At 40.8% G+C, this 24,179-nt stretch overlaps 3 protein-coding genes and 3 long non-coding RNA genes across 10 annotated transcripts; 1 reads left to right on the forward strand and 5 right to left on the reverse strand.

The window, feature by feature from the left end:
- Positions 1-3,798: 3,798 nt before the first annotated feature.
- On the reverse strand, positions 3,799-4,847 carry LOC124191691. Its single transcript, XR_006873497.1, has 3 exons — positions 4,541-4,847; positions 4,100-4,260; positions 3,799-4,022 (listed from the first exon to the last, which is right to left on the reverse strand). It is a non-coding gene; the product is annotated as an uncharacterized LOC124191691 (long non-coding RNA).
- A 330-nt stretch (positions 4,848-5,177) lies between these two features.
- LOC124191680 lies at positions 5,178-7,246 on the reverse strand. The gene is made up of 2 exons (XR_006873496.1): positions 6,256-7,246; positions 5,178-6,175 (listed from the first exon to the last, which is right to left on the reverse strand). It is a non-coding gene; the product is annotated as an uncharacterized LOC124191680 (long non-coding RNA).
- A 218-nt stretch (positions 7,247-7,464) lies between these two features.
- Positions 7,465-8,390, reverse strand: LOC124191702. Its single transcript, XR_006873498.1, has 2 exons — positions 7,979-8,390; positions 7,465-7,908 (listed from the first exon to the last, which is right to left on the reverse strand). It is a non-coding gene; the product is annotated as an uncharacterized LOC124191702 (long non-coding RNA).
- Positions 8,391-8,781: 391 nt separating this feature from the next.
- Positions 8,782-13,903, reverse strand: LOC124191795 (nuclear pore complex protein Nup160-like). Its single transcript, XM_046584925.1, has 12 exons — positions 13,669-13,903; positions 13,452-13,563; positions 11,870-13,379; positions 11,465-11,811; positions 11,152-11,405; positions 10,830-11,082; positions 10,405-10,762; positions 10,073-10,342; positions 9,675-10,005; positions 9,273-9,604; positions 9,032-9,199; positions 8,782-8,952 (listed from the first exon to the last, which is right to left on the reverse strand). Exons 1-12 carry the CDS (start codon positions 13,778-13,780, stop codon positions 8,863-8,865), a joined length of 4,137 nt encoding a protein of 1,378 aa, XP_046440881.1. The 5' UTR covers positions 13,781-13,903; the 3' UTR covers positions 8,782-8,862.
- A 73-nt stretch (positions 13,904-13,976) lies between these two features.
- LOC124191713 (glycogen debranching enzyme-like) lies at positions 13,977-24,097 on the reverse strand. Of its 4 annotated transcripts, none has more exons than XM_046584921.1 (19): positions 23,941-24,097; positions 20,510-20,667; positions 20,135-20,298; positions 19,832-20,066; positions 19,531-19,735; positions 19,329-19,463; positions 19,046-19,264; positions 18,737-18,978; positions 18,461-18,673; positions 18,201-18,392; positions 17,790-18,043; positions 17,453-17,718; positions 17,042-17,388; positions 16,221-16,973; positions 15,977-16,152; positions 15,580-15,908; positions 14,924-15,499; positions 14,431-14,853; positions 13,977-14,358 (listed from the first exon to the last, which is right to left on the reverse strand). In XM_046584921.1, exons 3-19 carry the CDS (start codon positions 20,283-20,285, stop codon positions 14,299-14,301), a joined length of 4,776 nt encoding a protein of 1,591 aa, XP_046440877.1. In that variant the 5' UTR covers positions 20,286-20,298; positions 20,510-20,667; positions 23,941-24,097; the 3' UTR covers positions 13,977-14,298. The 4 variants fall into 4 exon arrangements, with proteins under 4 accessions (XP_046440877.1, XP_046440873.1, XP_046440876.1 ...); XM_046584917.1 differs by lacking the exon at positions 23,941-24,097 and adding an exon at positions 21,290-21,318 and having other exon boundaries at positions 20,135-20,301; positions 20,510-21,189; XM_046584920.1 differs by having other exon boundaries at positions 19,531-20,066.
- Positions 21,807-23,933, forward strand: LOC124191914 (proton-coupled amino acid transporter 2-like). Of its 2 annotated transcripts, XM_046584959.1 has the most exons (6): positions 21,807-22,045; positions 22,111-22,389; positions 22,466-22,550; positions 22,616-23,076; positions 23,141-23,313; positions 23,397-23,933. In XM_046584959.1, exons 1-6 carry the CDS (start codon positions 21,828-21,830, stop codon positions 23,651-23,653), a joined length of 1,473 nt encoding a protein of 490 aa, XP_046440915.1. In that variant the 5' UTR covers positions 21,807-21,827; the 3' UTR covers positions 23,654-23,933. The 2 variants fall into 2 exon arrangements, with proteins under 2 accessions (XP_046440915.1, XP_046440923.1); XM_046584967.1 differs by lacking the exon at positions 23,397-23,933 and having other exon boundaries at positions 22,616-22,972.
- Positions 24,098-24,179: the final 82 nt, after the last annotated feature.

Here is a 24,179-nt window from a genome sequence, read left to right on the forward strand (position 1 = left end):
TTACCCAGAGTGCTCTAGCTGTGCCTGTGCTTTTTTCTTTGAATTCAAATTTTTTGAAAAATTTTTGTATTAGGCGATTGAGTTTCGTATATTGGCAACGCCGCTTCTCATTTCCACAAAAGTGCGTCTGCTGCTCGTTGTCGTTAGAATTCTCGCTGCCGCTGGTCGTAAGCTAAATAGTCGGTTAGGATTTCATTTCAGCCTGTGCTAAAATGTTTCAGCAATGAATTCTTTGATAACCGAAATATCCGTACACATTAAGTGTTATCGTTTGTTTCTCGATTCCCAATCGTCATACCTGGGTGTACGGCTACGTTGGTCACTTTAAACGTGGTTACAAGAAAGCAGTTCAATCAAGGAAATGTTAGAAGCATCCCAAGATTCGGATTTTTCTTCGTTTAAACAGGTAAGAAACTGTAACCCCAAACAATAAAAATAATGTAACCAGTGAGTGCTAAAAGAAATGATCTACTATAGATCACGAGGCTGTATAGGTGTGATAAATTTATGTGATTTGCATTCCAAGATTCTCAACAATCATGATAGCAAGAAAACACTTCAAGCTTGAACTAAACCCCCCATAATTTAATTACATACTTCAGTGTTCAGTGGTTCACAGAGTGCAATCTTACTTACTTATATCTAAAGTTGTGTACTAATGTTTCTTTGATAACTTTGCATTTAGGACTGTCTCGAGGCAACAGCGGAGAAACAATGTCTGAACATTCCTTAGCTTACTAAACTAATTGAAACATCTAATCAATTAGAAAAACTTGACTGAAACAATCAAAGGACCATGGTAAAGCATTTTTTCTAATGGAATATGTAACTATTACCTATTTCAGCTTACACATAATTAAGGCTTAAACTCCAGAATGAATTACTATCAAGTGAAAGAAGTGGCTATTCAAAACCACTTTCAGTACCGCTAGCCCTATCAAATATCCTTTTAGTGGCTTAAATAAGGTTATTAAGATGAAGAGTGACCTGCTTTCATTTTTGAAAGTATTGCTATAATCTAGTCTAAATTTAATGTTCTTTGATGTGTGGTTATGCACGGTTTCTTATATTTAAAATGACCTAACCGCAACTCTTTGGCATCTGCTAAATGGTTTGATTTAATTTAAGAAATTTAGAGAAAACAAAATTGGAACAGCATTTTGATGTTTTACTTCTTTCTTTACGTTAACTTGTACTCTCTTAAACATAAGATATTCATTAATTTGTTTGTTGTTTCTAATTACAATTTCTCTTTTATAAAGATTGAAAGGAATCCAGCCGTCCCGTTCGTGAATGTACTGTTTCCTGTCACTAGGTGGCTAAAACTATAGTTGGCGCGATGTCAAGTACTCAAAGGCACCGAGCGAAAAGGTCTGGAGTTGGAGCTGCTGTACAGATTGCCAAAATGTCGTCTCTTATTACCGGGTGAACGTTACGTCACATGCAGAAAAACTTCAGAACAATTAAAGTAATTGTGGTAATTATGTTGATCGACTTTCAAACTGTAAGATTGCAGATTTAAGTAGCTGTTACTAGAGGGTAGATCTTTTTGCTTGTTGTAGAATTTTCAGTTAAGACTGAGGCTAGTTTAATTTCCAGTGGTTTGAACTATGTTATTTTTAAGTTGGAAAAAATTTGACAATGTAGATTCCTTTGTAAGATTAATTAATAAGAATTACTTTGAAATTCTGAGGGATTGTGTAGTTACTTTGTCATTTTGTTTCTTCACATGAGAATTTGTTCTTGATAGTAACCAAGTTTTGTCTGGGCTTCTTTGTTGCAGTCTAATGTGGACATGGATTTGTTGCAGCCATCCAGTGAAAGGTGTGATTAAATTGAGCATGTCTTTGGTGCCAATGTTGTCCTGGAGTGTGGGAGAGTTCCATGCTTCAAGTCTTCTGGGATCAGCCATATCTAAGTTGACGCTGCATCATTGTGCATTGTGGTTGCTGAAATGTTGGACGTCTAGTAGAACTGCAAGAAGCCTTCTTGAAATGGTAATTTGATAAAAATTTGAAGTTCTAACTTGGGGAGTATCATGCTTGGACTACTATAATTGCTTACATTGGTTAATTTTAACATTTGGGGATTTCATCATGTCAACAACTCTTTCCTTTGATCATATGTAAATTGAGTTATGGATTGTTTAAGGGGAATTTGTTAACAAGATAGGCAGATACTGTAGAAGAATGTTTTGGTTTCACTGCAGAGTACTCTACAAATTTCAAATGAATTTGTATTGAAATCTTAAATGAGTAATCTAGTTTCATGTAAATTTTTGTTTCAACTTCAGTTATCAGATAGTGTTGCCATAGAATATTTGGGTTAACTCCATTTGAAATGATTTTATTTATATTTTCTACAAAGTTTCCATTGATGCAAAAATTAATTTCATTTTGGTCGTTTACGTTTATGTAGCATTGATGTTGCTGTCAAATGTGGCATGTTGTTGCAGCCTGATGGTGAAGGATTTTTTACATCGTTGGATGGCATATGCATCGTTCGTTCCTTGGTGCCGGACTGCTGGTGTTGTGCACAGAAGTTCCATCCAGATTTAATTGTTATTTGTGTCTATGCAGTTAACCGTTTATACGTTGAAAAGGAACAGAAACAGTTCCTTGGTGCTGAATCGCTGGTGTCGTGCTACAGAAGTTACATCCTGTATTTTGTTTAATTACCATTTGCGTCTATGAAGTTAATCGTTTATATGTTGAGAAAGAAAAAAATAGTAATGCGGGGAATTTTCACGTTGAACAAATAATAAACATGCCTTCGCGAATGGGAAACCAACGAGGAGGAGATGGGTTGGGGGCATTTGATTTTCATTAACTAGAAGAAGTCGTGGTTTGTTTTAATAAGGTACAAATAAAACCTTTGTCCATCACATCCATATACCTACCTATATAACCACATCTCTTTCTAAAACTCCATAACTCCCACCAACATCCATTCCTTAAACCCCCATATTCCCACAAATATCAAATATCTGTAATATGTAAATGGTATTGTTAAATAAACCATCTATGTAATATGTAAAACCCAATTTTATTCTGGAACACTTACAAAAAAAACAATTCATTAAACAGAGCGTCCGGTTCAAGACAATTTTTTTTGTGCGAGGCTTTTTAGCAAGTAATCCGCCACCCAATTTGAAAAAAAGTGATAGTTTGTTTTCACAGAAATTGCGTCAGACGGTTATAAAATTTCTAATTCAACAATCTCATGTAGAAATTTGCATCTAGTCTACTGGTGCAAATTGTGATTCTTTAAGCTTGTTTATTTAGGAGATGTGTTAAAAAAATTGTGAGTAACCAATAAATTGAACTAATTCGCTTTTTCAGAATATTTTGAAGATTGTAGATCACAACAAAGTCTAAAAACAACAGTGATCTAAAACCAAAATATTCAGAAAAAGTGGATTAGTTCAATTGTTTAGCTACCCACAATTGCTTTTAACACATCACCTAAATTAATCAAGCTTAAAGAATCGCAATTTGCACCAATAGACTAGATGCAAATTTCTACATGAGATTGTTGAATTAGAAATTTTGTAACCGTCTGACGAAATTTCCGTGAAAACAAACTACCACTTTTTGTCAAATTGGGTGACGGATTGCTAGCTAAAACTCGCACATGCAGTGTCGGCGTAGATCCAGGGAGATTACCTGGAAATGGAAGAGGAGAGAAGAGTGCGAGGCAAGTTTTACTGGGGAGCGATTAGTCATACTAGGCTTCCGGGTTAGACTCATGACCCTCTAAAAGTTTTCGTCGGATCATGCGCCTTCCAAGTCCCCGTTCGACCAGAGCCCTCCCCTCCTCCTGGTTTCACAGCGGGTGAGTGACCACCGGCGGGCGTTGGTTAGTGGTTAGTTAGGGAAACGGGGCCACAGAAAAGAAGGGAGCCCAGATATGCACTTTTAATTTATCTAAGAACTACACAACTAATCAGTCTTGAATTACAGCATTCTCTCGTCAGTTTTCACCAATGGATGAAGTCCATGATAAGCAGCGAAGGAGTTACCCTGTAAGTAGAATGCCAGAATGAACAATTTATTTGGATGACAGTAATTTTAAATAAGATTGCAACAGAAAGCAATACCTTAAATCAAGAGGGCCCGTTTAAGGAAGTTAAAAGGGTAGCAGCCAACAGGTTACCAAACAAGGGACCTTGTTGACTGTATAGTCATTGTCCGTGTTCTTCAAAGGACATGACTTCTCATAAAGTCTGTGATGCAAATTTAGAAATGTGTTGTTTAGAACCTGTAAAGAAAAAAAAAAGAAAAATAAGTCATCTTGGTTAAAATTGTTGTCAACAATGTGCTTGATGTCTTTGATCTTAAGGAATAGTTAACCAGTTATTAGTATACACTCGAAATATATCTTAAACATTAGATAGACTTAAGTGCAGAGAGAACCTGTCAATTGAGAGAATAAAATTATCTTCTTTCTAATTTATTGTCATCGATGTCAAGATAGTCACTGCAACTTGCTAATGTGTAATGTGTTTGATGTGGTAATAAAATTATCATGTTATGCTTACCTTTTTCCATTCACCAACAATATTTGGTTATTAAGCTGATGTTATTTGCATTTGGTAAATGTATTGCTGAAGTTGTGGTTAGTATGAAATTTTCAGGAATTCATTGTAAACAGGGAATACCAATCAGTGATCCATGGATATCACCTGATGGGACAACAGCCCCGATATCTAGCAATAGTATTATACAGAGATGTAGTGTAACAAAAATCACTCTACAATGTTTACGTATCAAATTAAGTTTGAATTTGGTTAATAGCACAAAGAAAATCGAACAGAGAGAACGAAACTGAACGTGAACACCTATCGACACGGCTGTCGGCTGTTCGCCACGAGAAAACAATACCGATCGCCATCTAGCGTATAAATTTGCAACAATTTTTTTTGCTAATACACCGGAATTGCCAGCTTTGGACAGCATGGCCGGATTGTGAGCTTGACTCGATTGCTGTTGATTTTTCCTTTTTTTATCAATAAAGCAGAGATACCCAAAAAGCAAAAGACGTAAAAAAGTACAAGACGTTCAGTAACTCGCTAATAGCCGTAATACGACAATAATAACAATAATCCGGCTAAAATAAACGCTCTTGATCTGCATGTTAAAGACAACATTCGTGTTGAAATAAAACAAAGAAAGCGATTAGTTTATCCATCGTTTACTCCAACACGCCGGAAAAAACGAGTGTGAAGGGGTTACACACATTTAAATCATTCCTGGAACTTGTTTCTTTTTTTTAACTTCTTAAGACACATACCCTCTCATCACAACTTCCAAACTCTCCAGTCCTGACGAAAAAATACGCACACGGATCACACACAAAAAAGAGGGGGGAGGGGTTAAGACAGGGGAGGATATGTACCCATTAATTGTTAAACATTGAAAGGTATAAGTGAATCTTCTTCCATGAAAGATAAGGAGAAAACACGGACAAAGCAGGGAGTAAAACTAAAGGAATAATACTCAATCTCAAATTTCGAAAGTAAATAAGAATCGAATCGAGAAAGTCTATAAAACACCCTAGAAAGGAGGCAGTTTGATAGAAAAGGAGAAATAAAAGTTTTCGTCGGAACAAGTCATGCGGATGTTTATGAAAATAGTTAAAAACTGGTCCCGGATATATTATGATCTGAAGTCATCAAAAAATTTCATCCTACTCGAACAGTAATAGGTATTTCAGTTAAATTATTTTGTCCCAAGTGTTAACGAAGTCAAATGACCAAAAATGCAGGATGACAGGAGGTCTTTAGCCTACATTACATTATAAGCGCACAAAATGTTTTTCTACAGTTCAGCGGCTCTAACAAACTAAATCCCCTACAAATATTCAATAATTTCTTAATACCAACCTAAGACAAAGAATAAATTTTAATAGAAATGAAAATAAACTGTCCGGGAATTTAAAAATAAATAAAAATAGAAGTCGGAACAAATCGCAAACAGGAAAATTCACGGCCAATTTCGCTCCTCACCGTCTTAAACCTTCACTTTCATATCGCACGGAAAGGTGACTAGTGTGTAACTTATAGGTAGAAGACAAGCTGCCTGATCTTCTGCAAGTTCCGAGGTTGGTGAAAACTTCACGTACCGCCTTTTCTACACTGACCGAGAGCCCGGATTTACTCTCTAATCAGTAAAACCTGCATCGAATGGACCAAAAGTTCATTATTAGATAAAACAGAAATGAGAAGTTAAATATTCTAACATAGATTAAACCTACTGTGAGGATGGCTACAAGTTGATCACGCTGCCGTTCCATATACTGTAGAAAGCAACCGCCTAACTTTTCCGACTTTAAGGCACTTCGTTCTGCTGGATCAATTTGATGGATGTACCCACCGTCCGGTATCCAGAGTTAAGACTTAGGATCGAAGTAGATATCCTATTGGAGAATCATGCAAATCGACCCATTACATTTACCACTCCCATCGTTAAAAAAACGGAATATTATATATAACTGTCTTTAAATGTTCTGTTAAATCACCCACAATGAAAAAATAACTAATTTAAGGAATATTTTCTGTGACTCTATAAAACTTTTCAGGAAACATTCACATGATTGAGGATGTCTAACTTTGTTCACCCATCAATATATCTCAAAGAACTTTAACCCCTTAGCCAGCCAGTCTTTGCATATCCATGGCTCCATTCCCCTTTCGTTGCCCTTGATGCATTTTATTCGGATGAGCTGCAGTGTTATTTCCATTACTCACCAAAGGAACCTGGATATAATACAGAATGAATGAGGCTGAAAAGAAATCTGTTTACATTAGCAAATGCTGTCAAGCATTTGGATCTAACCATCTGTCATTATCACATGTATGATAAAAATTAAACTTTCTGGCCTGAATGGCGATGAAATTGCAATATCACAAAATATAAATATAATATCAAGTAAATATCTCAAAATAGTCAAATGACACGCCCATGTAATCAAGGAGGTGACTATTTCTCATGATAAACTACCTTGCATCTGGTCAGCTTATATACCCCTTCACACCTTAAAAATGTAATTGATCTAAGTTAAAAATCAAAAGATAAGCTTCCAGATCTATATCTACGTATTTAGCCTCTCGAACTACATCATGGTCTTAGTAAGTAACGAATCAACCAACACAATAAAGCCAAAATCCGAAACCAAAACAGTGTGGTAATATCAGAGACTACAGAAGTCTGCGGTATCAGCTTTCAGCTATCACGTTCACGTATGACAGAATGAAGCAGACGACTGCTAAGAATTGATCAACATGACCAACAAAGAAATATATAATTGTTCCCCTAGATGTCTCGCTATAATGGCGACGACAATTTGAACGGAATCTATGCGAGTCGGAATTGTTTAAAAGATTAAACTATGTTAACCGTCTAGTCCCACCCCCACGTAGCAAATTTTAAATTTAAATAGAAGCTCATGCGAGTAAAAAAAAAATGAGTGGTACATGAGATTTTATTGCAAGTATCCCTGTCAGGAATAATTATCGCTCATTGTATTTGCGCACAGCACATTGAATGGCAGTTCAAAGAAGGATACGGGAAAAAAAACTTCCCTTGAATTGACCTTGATTCCGATTATGCGATACGTTATTTACATCTCGTAAGGAAAAAAACAGATGCAGATTGAAAACATGATGTAGACGAGTGTCAAGTTGAAGTTGATTTTTCCTCTAGTAGGTAACGGCTGCGGGAGCAAAAATACTTTTGAAGAAGCCTTTGATGGCAGGCCAGATCGCGAACAGGGCTAACAAGCCAAACGTACGCTCTTCTGCAGGAGTCTCCTCCTGAACTTGAGGAGAATTTAAACTAGCCGCCAAAATCTCCATGCTGAGAACAGCAACTAGGACAGCCATTGCCAAAATAGTTTTCATCATTTTGCCTGTTAAACAAATACAAATTAAGAGTGAACTTAAAAAAAAATACTGTAGGCCTAATTGTGAATGACTTACCGAAATGTGTAAAAAGAGACTGAAGAAATTGAAAACAAATTCGATTGAGGAGCGGAAAAGAGCGATCAAGTTCTTCCGTGGGCAGATGAATTCTGTGCATACAACTAGCAACACCTCACATTTTATACCTAGGCGAGTTTGTCCGGAAACCACAACAACTTTGAGAACTATATGTTTATTCGTCGATTTTTATAGGCTCAAACTTTCTCCTCAAACGGAGGCTGTTTGACCTATTTTGGTTTATATGTTTTACCACACTTAAACGGTACCTCGTTCCAAATAGTAAAAAATTCTGACCTGCTACCCCTCCGCTATACGGGACATACGGACAAGGTCTTCCGGGTCGAGACACTTCCAGGTCGCCATACTTAATCGCCTACTTTCTCAAGGGAACAGTTAGGTTAACCATTAACCGTTAGAATCTCACAGATTTTAAAAATCACATTAGTCAAACTACTTTTGCATTTGATAAAATGTCTATGATATTGTCATTAATTTTGAATTCATCTTTTATAGAAATTAATAAGAGGCTACGCTAATAATGATTCAAACCAACAATTTCTTTTTAAAATCAGGTGAAATATTTGATTAATTGATTAAATGACTGAGGACTAACCATACAAAACTGGATGTAAAAAAAATGACGTTGTTCAACTTACAATTTGAGTGAAATAACAAAATCTGTCCAATTCTTTTGCGTCAGCGTCATGGTCGAGGAAACAAACAAATGTTTGTTTGCTGACAACCTTCCGCAAAATATTTACAAGGAAAATTACTGTTAATTTTTTTTCATTCTTTCCAAGTCGAGGAAATCTCAGTATTTATTACACAGTTGAAATGGTAATACAAAATTCAGGGTTTTATTAATAAAAAAAGAAAGAAAGCTAAGACATGGATAACTCGACAAAAGAGCGACTAACACGTTCAGCTGTTTGGAAGTAAGCGTGCAATTTGCCTTTCATGTCATTCAGTAACTGAAAGTCAAAACATAAAAATGAATTAACATTCAATAAATAATAGGTAGAAGAAAAAAATAAACAAACAAGCATTTACCGATTTATAGGTAGAATCATTACAGTTGGCTTCCAATTCCATGATTAAACGATCGAAAACTGTGTAAGGCATCCATACAGGAGGTGCGTTGATCTGGAGCGGGTTGCTGTCGAATCCAAAGTACTCCTTCCCTTTTCCCAGCATCGCATCCATCAATTCTAGAGCTACCTATTAAAAGTCAGGCAAAGAATCCGTTAAATCTATATTTATTTAAAATAATTCCAATAAAAACTATAAATACCTGAGCTGCATCTTCTAAAAGCCCTGCTTGATGATAGATGCTGATAAGTTCTCCTGGATTCCTCAATTTGTAGCTGGCGGCCAACCAATAAGGCAAGGTGCAATCTAAACCGAGGATTTTTTTGGCCGCTGCACGATGACAGCGGGTTTGCTTGTCCCCTCCTTCTGCTTTTGGTAGGATCCTCTCTAATAACCGCCAGGCTTGCTCTGAAGCCTTGCCTACTCCAGACGATTGATTCAGAGACAACCAAATCCAGGCTTCATCCTCGTTGGCCCGTTCTCTCGATAGGGCCACGCAATTGGCGGCCAAGTGTTCCACGACCGGAGACGTATCTTAAGTCACACAAGCAGAAAAACATGCTTAATGTACTTCTGACAAGGTAATAACAATAATAAAAAATACCTTTGACGTCAAAGATCCTGGCAATGCGCAGTGCCGATTCGTAGCGGTTGCGTGAAGTCAAAAGCGCTACCACGTCCGAAGGAGAAAGAGATGTGATTGACTGTCCAAGATTGATACAAGCGTAGCTGAGTTCATATTCTTTTTCAATATCAGCATACTCGATGACGTCAACCGTATGTCTAAACGGTTCTGATGAATCCTTACGATTCAACGTAGTTACTGGTTTAACCAACCAGGCTTCCTGTCTAGAGACTAGGCGCAGGGCGTTGAGACAAGCCAAAAGACATTTGACCATTTTGGCTGACTCTCCTTCACATCCATATCGAAGTGCCTTTAATGAAACAAATTACATCAGTAACGGTGATCCAAGGCCTAAAGTGGTTGATAGTACACATTACCTGTTCGTGCATCACAGCGGCAGCTTTGCGCATTTTACCCTGGCGGACGTGAAATGCATAGAGAAAGGAGTAATAAAGCGTCATAGATAGAACATCTGATGAGCGAGCCCTTCTCTCCACAATTTTTTCCAATTCTGATTCCAATCCGGCGTAAGGGAAAGTTAAAAGAATATCCATCTGCTTGCGTTCCAGCAAAATATTGACCAGACGTCCAAGAGTTTCAGGTCGCTGACTGCTATCCGGATTATTTACGATGGCTTCGTATGCTTCCTATTAGCAGTGAATGGATACGTAAGGGCGTGAAATCTGATAAAATGCGTTTGATTTATTACCTGATAGTGGCCCAAGTTCAAATGAAGCTTGGCAACAATCGACCATATTGTAGGCAAAAGGGGGTCGTCCGTTTTACTACTGTTTAGGGCTACAAGAGCCACACGAAGAGCAGCACTGCATAGTCCCGCCTGCTCTAACAATTGGACGCATATGAGATGAAAGCGCATCACCGGATCAGCACGACTTCCAGCGTCACCACTTTCATTCGCTCCCTTTGTGACAATCGAGTGAAGAAGTTGTTCTTTGATGATTCCTTCAGCAGCTTCAAGCATCCACTTACTGGCTTTATCTCCTTCACCGGTAGCCACAAGTGCGACAGCCATCAGAAATTTTCGAGAGCACGTATTCCATTCACACCTGGGCGGAATTTGCATTTAAAAAAATCAATAAACGCATCTAATATTGAAGTACAATATTTACAAACCAGTTCTGTTGCAGGCGGACGTATCCCTGTACGGCCAAGGGTTGGAAGCGTTCCATCAGAAATTCCATGAAAGTCATGTGATTTCCAATGGGCCAAAGCAGCTGGCCAATGGCTTTCATAAAGTGTGGGAAAACATCTAACCAAGAGGACGTCCATTCAGCAGCATCTTCTTCCTGCAGGACCATTTCTCGTACAGCTTGACCTCCATCCAAGGATAGGAAGAGTTCAACCAAGCTCTTGCACGGCAAAGTCGCTATGGAATTGTTTAATCAGTATTATTTCAATTTGGAAAAATGGGAAATTTAGATGTTTTCAAACTTACCGTAAGACTCTTGAGATTTTTTGAATCCCAACAAAGCCATTGTGCGAATATTTTGTTCGGTGAGGGAATTGGAAACCGTTTGGGCCGGGAAGTGGCATAACCAAGATAAAGCATAGTAGGCGTGAGCCAGGGGGACGCTACGAGGGAGGAACTCTGAGCGAATGGTTTCGGCATCTTCGGGACGCAGCTGAAGCTTCTTCTGTGTTAATATAAGCAACTGCTGTACAATCAGTACATCTCGACACAATTCCAACCTGCGAAAGTAACATCATTTTAATTTAAAAAGGTAATGAAACATTTTCTGAATTACTACCTTAAATCAGCCATCTGTCGGGATGATTCGGCTAATGCTCCCAATCCAAGACTTCCATTGAAAAGCAAACGAAAGGAACTTTTATTATTGAAGGAAACTTCGCCAAATTTGGGATCGCCTCCATTCATGCCGACGCTGAGCTGTTGGAGAAGAACAGACAAGGCCAGGCAAATGTCAACAGAAGACAAAGCCATTTGGACAGCGTTGAGCAAATTAATTGATTCGTTCTCCAGCAGTTCATCAGCAATATCCCTGGCAATTTGATCTGCACTTTCCAACTGAAACATTGATTGATCAAAGCGCTTTATTTGCTCCGTTGACAAACTATCGCTGACCACAAACAGAATCTGTAAAAGAACAAAATTCGTCAAAATCTATGTACACAACAAATAAAAGAAATGTTACCTCGAGCAGAGCAGTAAGGCCAGAAGTTGATTGCTGACCCCCGAAAAGCGAAGCAATTCCACTCGAAAATGGCTGCATATCCCAGCGACGGCCTCGTTGCAAAACCAAACTCTCAACCAGATCCAACGGACGCAAAAATGAAACCATTCCTCGTTTAAGTAGAGCATGGAAGCCAGTTTCGTCATCAATGAGTAAACCAACAGGAATTGGCCGCTTCAAATGATACTGAACAGCATAGGCGTAGAATTGGGCCCAGTATTTGGCCGAAAGTTGCAGATAAAGTTCTTCTGTCACATCATCTGCATCGGAAATCTGCTCTTTCAGTTCAACCTCGATAGCCATAATGATGTCTTCTTTTATATCTCCAGGTCTCCTCCTACTTGTCGATGCCGAACGATCAAAAGCTTGCAGAGCCTTACTCAAGGTTGAAATCGAGAATACGCCCGGTTTGAAAAGTGCCTGCATGTACGCTTGTTTAGGGTCAACGACGGTATCGTCGTATTCAATTTCCGAATCGACGCCAGGTTCCAACGCAACCTGTTGCCACTCTAGCAGGGTCGTTTCGGCGAATTCCAACAGATATTCACCCCGCGAAGTGCTCCATAGTGCATAAAGGTGATTTGAAGTCAGGCTGAAGTCGATTAAACGACTATGTTGTGCAGTAACGGATGACTGGAAATTGAGCTTGAGTGTAGGGCCCGTCTGTAGATCAATGAGAAGAAAAGATCTATTCTTGCCAAAGGACGAGAAGACGACCAGTTTGAAGTCGACGCCGTCAGGACACCACCGGATTCTGTGAAGAGAGCCAAGCTGCTTGACTGATTTGTCTCCGAAGAATTCAACCAAATCGAACTCCAAACGACACTCCTGGGTTGCTGCTGACCAAATTCGCAATTTCAAGCCTTTGCTGACGGCCAGCACAAGAACGTCGTCATTTGTCGGCAATAAACAAATGCTTGCCGTAGTATCTTCGTTTTCCTGTGATGAGCTTCCTCTTAACACAGTAGGCAGGTAACCAGAAAGTAAACGTGATAAATTTGAGGAAGGCTGCAAATTATATGTGGTAACTGCCGAAGGAGATTGACCCATACGAATGAGAGAAATCGACGAAGTGTTTGCCAAAGCAAACAATGCTTCTTTACTTTTTCCAGAAAAGTAAGATGCAGCAGTGCTGGGGAGTGAAAAATTGGTGGCGGTGCTGTTGATGACCTGGTGGCTCAATGATTCCCTCAACCAGGGAAGGGATGCTTCAGTAAAGATGGATGGTACAGAAATGTTGGTCCCCATTGAGTTGAATGCTGTAGGATCATTGTGTTTTTTTGGATGTGGTAGAACCAAACGATGAACTGAAGATATGGTGGAGACGAGAATAACTACATTATTTTTTGTTTCATGAATGGATGTCCCCTCTAATAATGGAAGGCCTTGAAATCTGATTCGAAGACAGTTGCCGTGTAAGTTCAAGTCTAAACTGTGTTCTACTAGCTCCAGGACATCATTGGAAATTTGCCTGTTCAAAACAAATAATACAGAATGAGTCTTACTTACAGCAGCATTTAAATTATGTAAATGATAGCTGTACCAGCATATGAAACGGTTCCGAGTGACAGTTGAATTGGAATCAGTGAAACAGTATCCTCCTGCTGTGCAACCTTCAGGTAGTTTAATATCTTGGAGTGTCAAATGAGTTCCACCTGGTTAAAACAGAATACAGGTCAGTGTTTAAGAAAAGCGACACCGTTTCGGTTGAAAAAGAAAGAACTGTAGCCGGTGTAGCTCAACAAGTTCACTTGAATTACCCGTATTCAGTAATAGTTCCTTCCATTGTTCTATGCCTGTCTGATCTGGAATTACTTCACGCAATCCGAGAAGAGAAAAGCCAGAAAGATTTCCTTTAAGACAACTAGACATGTTTTTAACTCGTTTCTACAGTTGCAATCGCGCGGGCAGCTGAGAAACAAATTCGTTTCAGACGAATCTAAATTTCCAAACCGGCAAACGGCAGAACTACATTTACCGTTCAGCGCCACCTAGCGATTGAAAACCAAACTCGTTGGTACACTAATTTTATGACAAAATTTGAGTTGAGGCAAAAAGAACGAGTATATTCACTAGCAGGCATGACGCCGTGTATTGCTACAAATTACAACACTGCTTTTGGAAAGCGGCATAATAGAATTCTCCACCAAGTGAATAACAAACATAATTAAATCGACAAAAAATGTTTTTAAAATTGTGGAAGAACAACACATGCGCTGAAGTGGGAAAACGCTAATAATATAATGTACGGGTGCGGCTGAAGGTGGGAAACATAAGTTTAAACTACTCTCTTCTTCTTTTTCCCTAGTAATAGAACTGCGTATATTTCGAATTCTGAAAAGCAACTAAGGACCCCGGGGCAACAAAAGAATTCAATCACAATTCTAAGTTCACAATGCGGTGATGCTTAGTTTCTGTTTATGTTCGATATTGTCCAGTTCATGCAAAACCTGAAAAGTGACAAAATGACCAAGTTAGTACATTAAATTCAAAAATTGTAATATTTATTTTTTTTTCATCACCTCGAGAATGGTGGCCATAGACCAGGCTTGAGCTGGACTCGAATCATTACAGACTTTGCCATTTTTATTGGTAAGCTCGGGAAGTGAGCGCCAGGGCGATTGTTGAATTTCGACAAAGTGGCGCGATAAAATAGACTTGACTTTGCGGATGGTTTTTCTGAGTTCGGAGACTCCGCCGACCAATGGAGCGAAATAAAGCATGGCTTGGAGTAGGAAACCAACTGGCCAGAGCCACTCGGGTCCTTGGTGGTAGTTGAAACCGTGAGCCGTGCTGGGATCATCTCCTTCGTCCGAATTGCAATAATCTGGTCGGTAGGACCAATCAGAATTGTCCAAAGTTGCCATGCCCAATGGTCCTAACAAGTGCTGAAGAGCCATTTGTAATGCTTGCCATGCTCTCGATGGTGTAAACATGGTCGGAGCCTTTAAACGTAAACGTAATGAAACAGTTAATGTGAGAAAGATAAAAATGATAGAAATCCGTTATTCTTACCACAGCCATGGCGACCACAAAGTTAGGTCTCAATTGATAATCAGCCCAGGGTTTGGATGCCATATAAGAATCTTTGTAGATGCCTCGACGATTGATAAGCTCAGGATGGGGTTCGGCCGTTGGTTCTGGATCGACATTAATCCAGAAATGTCGCTCAAAGTTGCGATCAATTTGACGAGCCCATTCGTCGTAAGTCCAGCGAGTCTTAGTTCCGTCTTCGTTAACCCGCTCGACGCCGGCGTACGGATAAGTTCCAGCTGTAAACAATTCCCACAAATATCCAACGACGGAGCGAGAAAGGCCAACGATCTCAACAGCAGAACCGTCACGAGGAGTTGCTGGTTCTCCCTTGTTACCGGCCTTAGCGCTTGATCCCATCTTGTCCATCCAAGTTCCGCAATTATGGGCGTTGCCACCGAAAACAAATCCAGTTTCGACGCTGACGCCGACCTTATTGTTGAAGCCTGCATCCAACATTTCGCGATCGATGGCGAATCCAGCATTACGTTCGCGGAATTCTACACCCTGGAAATGGCGTTGAAGGGCTTCTTGCATCACGTCGCACAGCGGCTGATTCTGTTGTTAATTAATTAAAAAAGAAATTATATAATTTCATGAATTGTTAATACTACTAGTGATTTAATATCAAATCATACTTTGGCTCCAGCTGGCAACGGAGGCGATTCATCATCAGGGAAGAGACGGGTAACGGCGTCGTCCAAGATCGTGTGACCCCTGGGAGCCAGACGGCAATAATCGCAAATGGATTGCAACCACCACCAAATCGCGTCACGGCAATTGAAACGAGCTTTGGAACCGCCATCCAACAGGTTTGGAATCAAACCGTGGCGGAGACAACCTCCAAATGCCAGAATGATGTAGCGTGCTTCCTGGTAACGACCAGTCAACAACAGAAGACCACGCAACGAGATGAACGTATCTCTTCCCCAATTGCGCATGTAACCGACCGAAAAGTGAGGAAGACCTGTGAAAACAAGTACAGAATTATAAAACACAGCAATTCGATCGTTTCACATTTGCACATTGCATTACCAGCGGAGATGGTGGCGCAAGCTTGTTCCTGCTGGCCATTTCTAATCCGGATGGGGGGCACAGGTGGTGCCAAAGATGGCGACAATTCGGGCAATCGAGCATTGCCCATTAGGCCGACAAATTGAACGGATCCTAAAGCCAGAGCTTTAACAAAAGTAGAACTTTCGTTGACAAATCTAAACAAAAAACAAACATTCAAATAGTAACAGAAATAGAGAATTGAATTACTTTGGAAATAGTTTACTTCGACATGAGCGACCAGGCTCGTTCCAGAAGAACTAGATACGTTCCTGTAATGACGGCATCAAAGTAGCAAGGAACCAGGAACCGGGGCAGGTTACTTAATGGGCTCAATGCAGTTTCCAACCAACGTCCCAACTCGGCCGTTCCTGTATGCTGCATAAGTCGATTGCCAACGTAAGCCGACAGCCAATCGCCTTCTCTCAGATTGGCGCACAATGGGTGGCCCAGATCATTTTTGGGTCTAATGTCACTCAGTAGAGACATGACACCCTGGAGACCGCAGTAGTTGAATGGACCGCTGCCTGGTATTACGTAGGAACCGGGACGGCCGTCCTCCACTTCCTCTTCATGGCAGCGATAAAGTGCCATATTCAAATCGACCAGCGTCATGGAACTAAGAGCTCGTTGCAAGTCTTCCAAGTTGGCGCTGGTGGGAACCGTTGGCGATGTGGCTGTTGAAGGCAAGATGGGAAGAGCCAAGCCAGTGAGAAGACTGCGAAGGTGAACAACAGCCGACTGAGCCTCTGAAGTCAAACTGACTCTAATGGCCACAACAGAGCCGGGGAAGAAATCGTGGAAATGCAAAACCGTTTTGCCGGATGCATCCGACGAACCATCGCTGATCCGTTTGAGCATTTGCGAATCTTCCACTCTAACTCGTTGACGGACATTGCACTGATATTCATCGCAACCGTTGATCCGACCAGGATGCGGTTTGTGGCCATTAGGAGACACGAAACGGGAACCTCCTTGACTAATAACCACAAACAATAAAAGTTAACTAAAATAACGAATTAGAGTATAGGTTACAGAAAGCCTTACTTAAAGTTTTTGTGGACAACTTGAGCTTCTAAGACCACCTCTTCAACGCGTCCATCCAGGACTAGAGGTTTTATATATCCTTGCTGGGCGCCTTCATCCGGATGGTTGAATGCCGTATGAGCCACCAGAACAATGGACTGGTGAGTCACTGGGCAGTGACGAGTGACAGCCACCACGTCAGTTGTCATTTGATCGACATAGACTTGCGAATAGCCAGCAGTGCCCAGTTCCAAGTGCATATCGTTGAGTGCACGTTTGGCCTTGATGATACCAAAATCCAAAGAGCTAGATGGGCCCGGCAACTCGGAGCTGGTAGCATAAAGTCGGCTTTCCTTCACCACATGAATCTATGAAAATCAAATGAATTTTCAGTTTCTCCATAACAAAAAGAACAAAGTGTTGTTTTTTTACGTGATGTGGAACGAGTTCGTCATAACCACGATTGCTTCCGGTGGCACACGATGCCATGCTGATAAGGGCTGCACTAGGTAGTAAATCGTAGACGGATCGCTTCTGAACAGGCGAAGGATTGTCATGCGATTGATCCAACAAAATGGCGTGGGCGATGGATGGCTGGAGAGGACGAGCCAAGGGCTGGATGAACGCTCCAACAGGATCACCACCGAATCGATGGATCAGTCTGCCGAGTTCGTGGCTATTGCCAGCCGACATTCCCTCTATGGAAAAAATTTTAGATATTTGAGTAACTAGAAATATAATGGAATCCATAACCGAGACATTTATATACCGCGGATCAAGGATGAAATGCCCAAACGGTTAACAAAGATGTTGTCAGTGCGATCAGAGTTAGTGAACAGTTCGGCGATGACATAGAGATCCGGGCGCACTTTCCTAGCGGCATCCAGCAAATACTGGGCAACGTGAATGGGGGTTGAATGGCAATTGTCCAAACGGATGCCATGGAACACGCTGGCCGTTTCTTCGGTGTACTGACGCATGTGTTCCCACAGGTAAGGGGAATCTTCCGGCCTTTCTCCATAGCTGCGTCATCGTGTTTGTTGCGAGTTATTTATTTATTTATGTTGTTGTTGTTGTTTAATAAAGGAAATAATATAGGTATGATAAGATAACGGGCAATCAAAAGGCAACCAGACGCAAACAACTTGAATCTCGTCCAAAATACAATCAGTTTTTTTACCGCAATTTCACGCTGTCGCCCCAAGCGATAAGCTCTCGACGGATGTAGATGTTTGAGCCCTGTTCAGCAAAGTTACGTAGGGGATCGTCGTTCATCACCCAACCATTGTGAGCCATGATAAAAGCTGCTTCGGGAGTGAACATAATTGCCTCCTCTTCGGCTAAAGTGTGCGTAGTCGTTTTGTAGAAATATCTGGAAAATACCAGTAATAGAAAATTTATTAATTGAAAATGACAGGATTATGCATGCAAGTTTCTTACGGAGTAACTAATGGCTGCTGGGCAGACACTTGTTTCAGTTTCGGGCCATCCCATTGGAGCCTCTCGTAGCGAACGGCGGAAAGAATGTTGTTCACGGCCGATGACAAATGGCTCTCAATCTCGTTATACTTGGCGCCATTCAATTGCTCAATTGCCGAACGGAATTTGTCGGCGCTGATTCGACGACGAGTCTCTTCGTCGTAGGCTTCGCTCCTAAAAAAACACCTGAAAAATAAGAAAAGGGTTCCCGGCAATATGGGATGTGAATAATACAACCTGGGAGTATTATATAAATCCAAAGCCGTATCCATGTCCACAGTTGTCTTGAAACGTCGGTACTGAGGATCCTGGATGAGCTTCAATGAGACGGATGCACAAAGAGCTGGGATTTCATTCAGGGCCAAACGTTCGTCCATCATTTCCAGGAATTCGGCAACCAAAGCTTCCACATCGGCAAGGAAGAATTCATGCAGGCGAAGCGACGGGATTTGTTGTTCTCGCAACAGTCGACCGATATTCTATTCCCCAAAGAGAAATCTTGTTTAAGCAATTTCTCCTAGTCACGTAATAAATATTATAGTATACCTCAATTTGATCTTCGTTGGTGATGCTAGTATCAATGCCTCGATCGTTGTATTTACCAGCTCCAATATCGACGGCCAAGTAATGGAGGAGTCGATCGAATAAGTAAGCAGGGCGTAAGTGAGGCGAATTGATGAGATTGTAAGTGCTCTCCGGATGCTCTTGTAGCCATGGGCTGTCGTTGGCGGTGTGATTCAAGACGATGTCGCTGATACTGAGAATCTGAAAGGTAAAACGACAGCATCAGAATAATTTCCTGGCGCTTTTCTATGTCCATACAACTCACCTTCCATTCGTTGCGCATTTTTTGGACCAATTTGGCCACATCCTCCATGGTATACTCTCGTCCTTCATCGTAGTACATGGGATTGAAACGATGCTGATCCTTTAGGGAGTAGCAAGACATTGAGCCCCCCAATTCCTATAGGGAATTGTAAGGAAATGTAGAAATCAAATGATTTTTTAAAGTCAAATCAAAGTAATCTAACCTGAACTGGAGTAAAATGAATGAGATTGTAACCGGATTCTTTGGCAACTCTGAGTCGATCCTCCCATTGGCTGAATGGACCCAGACATTTGGTGAGGACCGTTTGGCAATGAATACAGTCAATTGGCAAGATCTCGTCGTCATAGCCGTAGGTGAGAACGGGATCGACGAGGAAGAAGCCGGAACCGCAGGGTTTCGGATCCTCGCTGATTAGTAAACGTTGAAGAAAAAGAGAAACGTGAACACCGGAAAGGAATCGAAACACCAAGCTAAATCTGAAAAACAAAGAGGGTGTAGTTAACCTTTCATGATCGATCAAATAATAGTGATAAGATCCGGGTGCGATGGTCGGGATGTCGGCATAAACGGCAGTGTCGTCGTCCTTGTTGCGACTATCATGTTGCCACTCAACTTGACGATATTGAGTCCGCTCGAAGAATTCTACATTTCCATCTTCATCCGCTACCGGGTGGTTCACGTACAGGCGAATCCTTCTGCCTAGCAACGATGGCCCTAGACGGAACTGAAGCTTCCAGCCTAAAAATAAAGAAGAAATAAGAATTTAAAAAAAAAGCCGTATATTGTATGTCTTATGTAAACATTACCTTTTTGGAGTCGATAAAGGATATGCTCCGTATTATCGCCATCGTTGAGCAACAAAACGCGGGTCTGAACTGGACCCGTCACAGTTCGATTGCTTCCACTTCCTCCAATGGATCTCTCTGATCGTTCTGATCTCTCTGACGCCACCGTCATTATGGTAGATTTACTACTTCTCAGAGGGGAATAAACAAAAGAATGCGTCAATGAGGTTGATATTTAACCAATGGATTAAATACGAGCTTAAGAGTTTGGGAGTTGTTGCCTTCACAACTGTCATAATAAGACAATTGATAAGGCTCGTCTACTTATTTGCCTCTTGTTCTATGATGCTGAGCTTTAATAAATGTTGATCTCATAAGTCCTAGCATTACGTTTACCTGATACTGCTGTTTTTGCTGGTAGTTTCACGACAACGGCGACGACTGGGTCGGCCGAGTAGAAATTGGCGAAAAGAAGAGCCGACTTGGCGAAGAAAATTCCACGTTCCTAAATATTGAGACCTGGACTGAGTGGCAGGGCAGCTATCACTGGACTCCTGAATCAAAAGCATCAAACCTTCTTATATAGCCAGCTTAATGACGACATGAAACTTGCCAAAAGCTCGTCTGAAGACACACAGTCAACAACCAAAAGAGCCAGACAACACGGAGGGAGAAAATAAAAAAGGATCCAATTCAGAGTGGCGGCTCCAATTCTCTTTTCAAATTCGGTAACCGAGAAAACAGAAGAGAGCAAAGTGAGCCCGAGGAAGGAGCGGTCATGATTCCAGTATTCAGTGACAAACAAACTTCACTTTATTAGCCATGCGAGAATCAAGAGACGAGATTCTACGCTCTTGTGAGCTCCCCCAAAAAAATGAAAACCAAATTTTCTCTTCAAATAGTCGGTCGCCTTGACAACCAGAGGTCACCTTGATGTGACTTGGCTGACGCGAGAAACCTGTCCGCTTCACGCTCAGCGCTTGTGTGGTTGTCGCAAAACGCTGCACCGTCTCCCATTTCTTTCATATCATCCCAGCTTTTTAAGTGCATGATGACATCCGACCTGGCTAAAGCACCTAGCAATTGCACAGTACTTTAATAGTAGACTTGGCACACTGAATACAATTATCTAAGATAAATTCCTAGATAATAAATGAGATAGAGAAAGAAAATTACATCGGGCTCGTGATCACTTTTTGGAACTCAGAAGAGGGACTGAAGCAGAAATCAGTAAATCGATTCCAGCCAGGGATCATCGATTTCGTTCGCAGATTGCGATAGGTCAAATTATATCTGGGTGTTGGCGTTGAAATATAAGAAAATAAAACAACACTGACTAATATATAAACACCTCGAACATTCTACTGTGACTGATCACGTGGTTAGCACGGATCTCCCCATCTCGAAATCCCCTAAGAGTCTATAAATATGCCGTCAGAGACCAAAATATGATAGCCCTATCTTAACGCACAAATACGTTATTTGGAATTAATCCGGCCCATTGTAAAACGGGGTTTCTGAGTGTAATCTTAAATTTAAGACTTAATAATATGTAAAACACAATTGGCGTAGGATAGATTCGTTTGATCACGAGTTTAGTTATGCTACCGCCCATTGCACCATAAGCTGAGATTAATAAAGAGTACAATTCACGGACGAATGTATAAAAGCCGCAAACTTTGTAAGGTCTGAGTTGCCCTTCAAAAGTCACAAAATGAAGTCAACAGTGTTCAGCATCGACTTGGTTGCCAACGACAGTGGAGAGAATTTACCCCGAGATCAGACATTAGATTTCTATAATAAGAGAGAAAGCTGCGACACTAGCAGTGGCAGCGGAATTCCAAGTACGACACCTGGAACGTCAACCAGCAGCAGACGCATTACTCTGAACAGAAGCGTTTCAACTAGAAGTCATTACTCTAACACCCTCTCGTAAGTATTGAAATTGAAATTAAATTTGAATACACTCTCATTCTTCATCATGACAATGTCAATAGGACAGGACGAACTTTAATATATCTGATTAAAGCCAATTTGGGTCCTGGTCTTTTCGCTATCCCAGCCGCGTTTAAAGACGCCGGGATAGTGGGCGGATCCATAGGGGTCCCCATCATGGCGATTCTCTCTATCCACTGCATGCATTTGCTTGTTAAATGTACAGCAGAGTTAAAGTCGCGATGTGGTGATCCAGACATGGCGATGGACTATCCCCAAGCTATTGAAACAGCCTGCCTAACTGGATCTAGGAAAATAGGCAAATGCGCAACAATAGCCAGGTAACAAAGCAATAAATTACCAGACATATTAAACGACTTCCCTGTGCCTACAGTGAAAACAATTATTGTGTTACAGGAGGTTAATCAAAGTTTCTGTGTTCTTCAAAGAATTGGCTTTTTGTTCCGTCTTTATTCTATTCGCCGGCTACTATTTACGACAGGTAAGAGCTCGATTCATTTATGCAATGAATTCAGTTGTTTGTACGCTATTGGTGATCCCGTTTAGTTGGTGAGCTATTATTCCCCGGGTAACGAGTGGACCATCAGACACTGGACGGCCATAATGAGCCTCCCTGCTCTTGTAATGGCTTGCATTCAAAATGAAAAGTTTCTACACACTCTCTCGTATTTTGCGAGCGGAATTAAAGCTTTCAGCTTGATCGTTCTGTTTGTCTACATCTTCAAGGATGATTTGCCTCACGTCACAGAGCGCCCAGCGTTTTCTAAACCTTCCTACATGCTGCTCTACTATGGAACAGTTATCTTCGCCTTCGAAGGCGTTACACAAGCCCTGCCACTACATGACAACATGCGAACGACACAGAATTTTGGAGGATGGAATGGTGTTCTCAATACGGGAATGGTAATCATCAGCTGTCTTTATTTTGCCGTCGGTTTCTATGGCTACTTGAAATACGGAGACATTACATACCCCAGCATCACCATGAATTTACCCAAAGAAGATGTGTAATTGAATCAATCCATGAGAATTTTAAAGCGATCAATGTTTTATACTATCTCCTTTTAACAGGATATGTCAAGTAGTCAAAATTGGACTCATCATCGCACTATTGATTAATTACGGTAATCAATTGCACGCCGCCGTAGAGATCACAGGGCCAACAATCGACAGACGCTACAGCAATGAACGAAGCCGAATGTTTGCCAAAGTTGGAATTCGAGCTACTCTCTTCGTCTCTAGTGGTAGGTTATAAAACAAAATAAGACTGTTCAATGCAAATTTTTCTCATGCACAAATCTCTTTTGGGTTGCTCAACCATTGGCAGTGTTGGTGGCTTTGATCACAGAAAACTTGGACCTGTTGATGTCACTGGCTGGAGCTCTCACTTGCACTTTTGTATGCCTCATTTTCCCTCCCACCCTAGATATAATCACCTTTTGGCACAAGTCTTTCGGGTGCTTCTGGCTAACCAAAAATATTTTCATTATTCTGATAGCACTGGTGGCATTTGCCACAGGTACACTAGAAGCAGTGATGGCCTTTGAATATTACTTTGATGACAATTTTTTGGGGGATTCATAGTAATAGGATAAAATGTGTTCACTTATTAAAGAAATTTTAAAACTGTCAATGGTGGAGGAGTCAAAACTCAAGATGGCTTGACAGATCACTTTTTCATTCACGTGATTTCTAAGGATGATTGCCAACAATTGCATCCAATATACATATGTACATAAAACATCTACAGTAATGTGGAGGCTCTTAATAAGCAGAACTGTGATTTCCTAACGCTTGTTTAGTGGTCAGGCTGACTTATTTTCAAACACATGCATCGATAACGTGAATAAAAATCGTAAATATTGACTTACCTATCAATCACTTAGCTGTAATGTCTCTTCACAGTGGCTAAGCAACTAAAACAATGTCACAAATTTACAATGTCCTCTGACTAGAACAATCAGGCTCTCAAAGTGACCTGATTCAGTATTTGACTGATTCTGACCTTCATCTGACTTTCGTCTGCCTAGCAGCAGCAGACGACTTTCCAAATTACATCAAAACAACGATGCCCACGACATCTACCATCCACAAATTCTATTTCGCTGTG

The sequence above is a fragment of the Daphnia pulex genome, chromosome 1 (genome assembly GCF_021134715.1).
Source record: "Daphnia pulex isolate KAP4 chromosome 1, ASM2113471v1".
NCBI lineage: Eukaryota > Metazoa > Arthropoda > Branchiopoda > Diplostraca > Daphniidae > Daphnia > Daphnia pulex.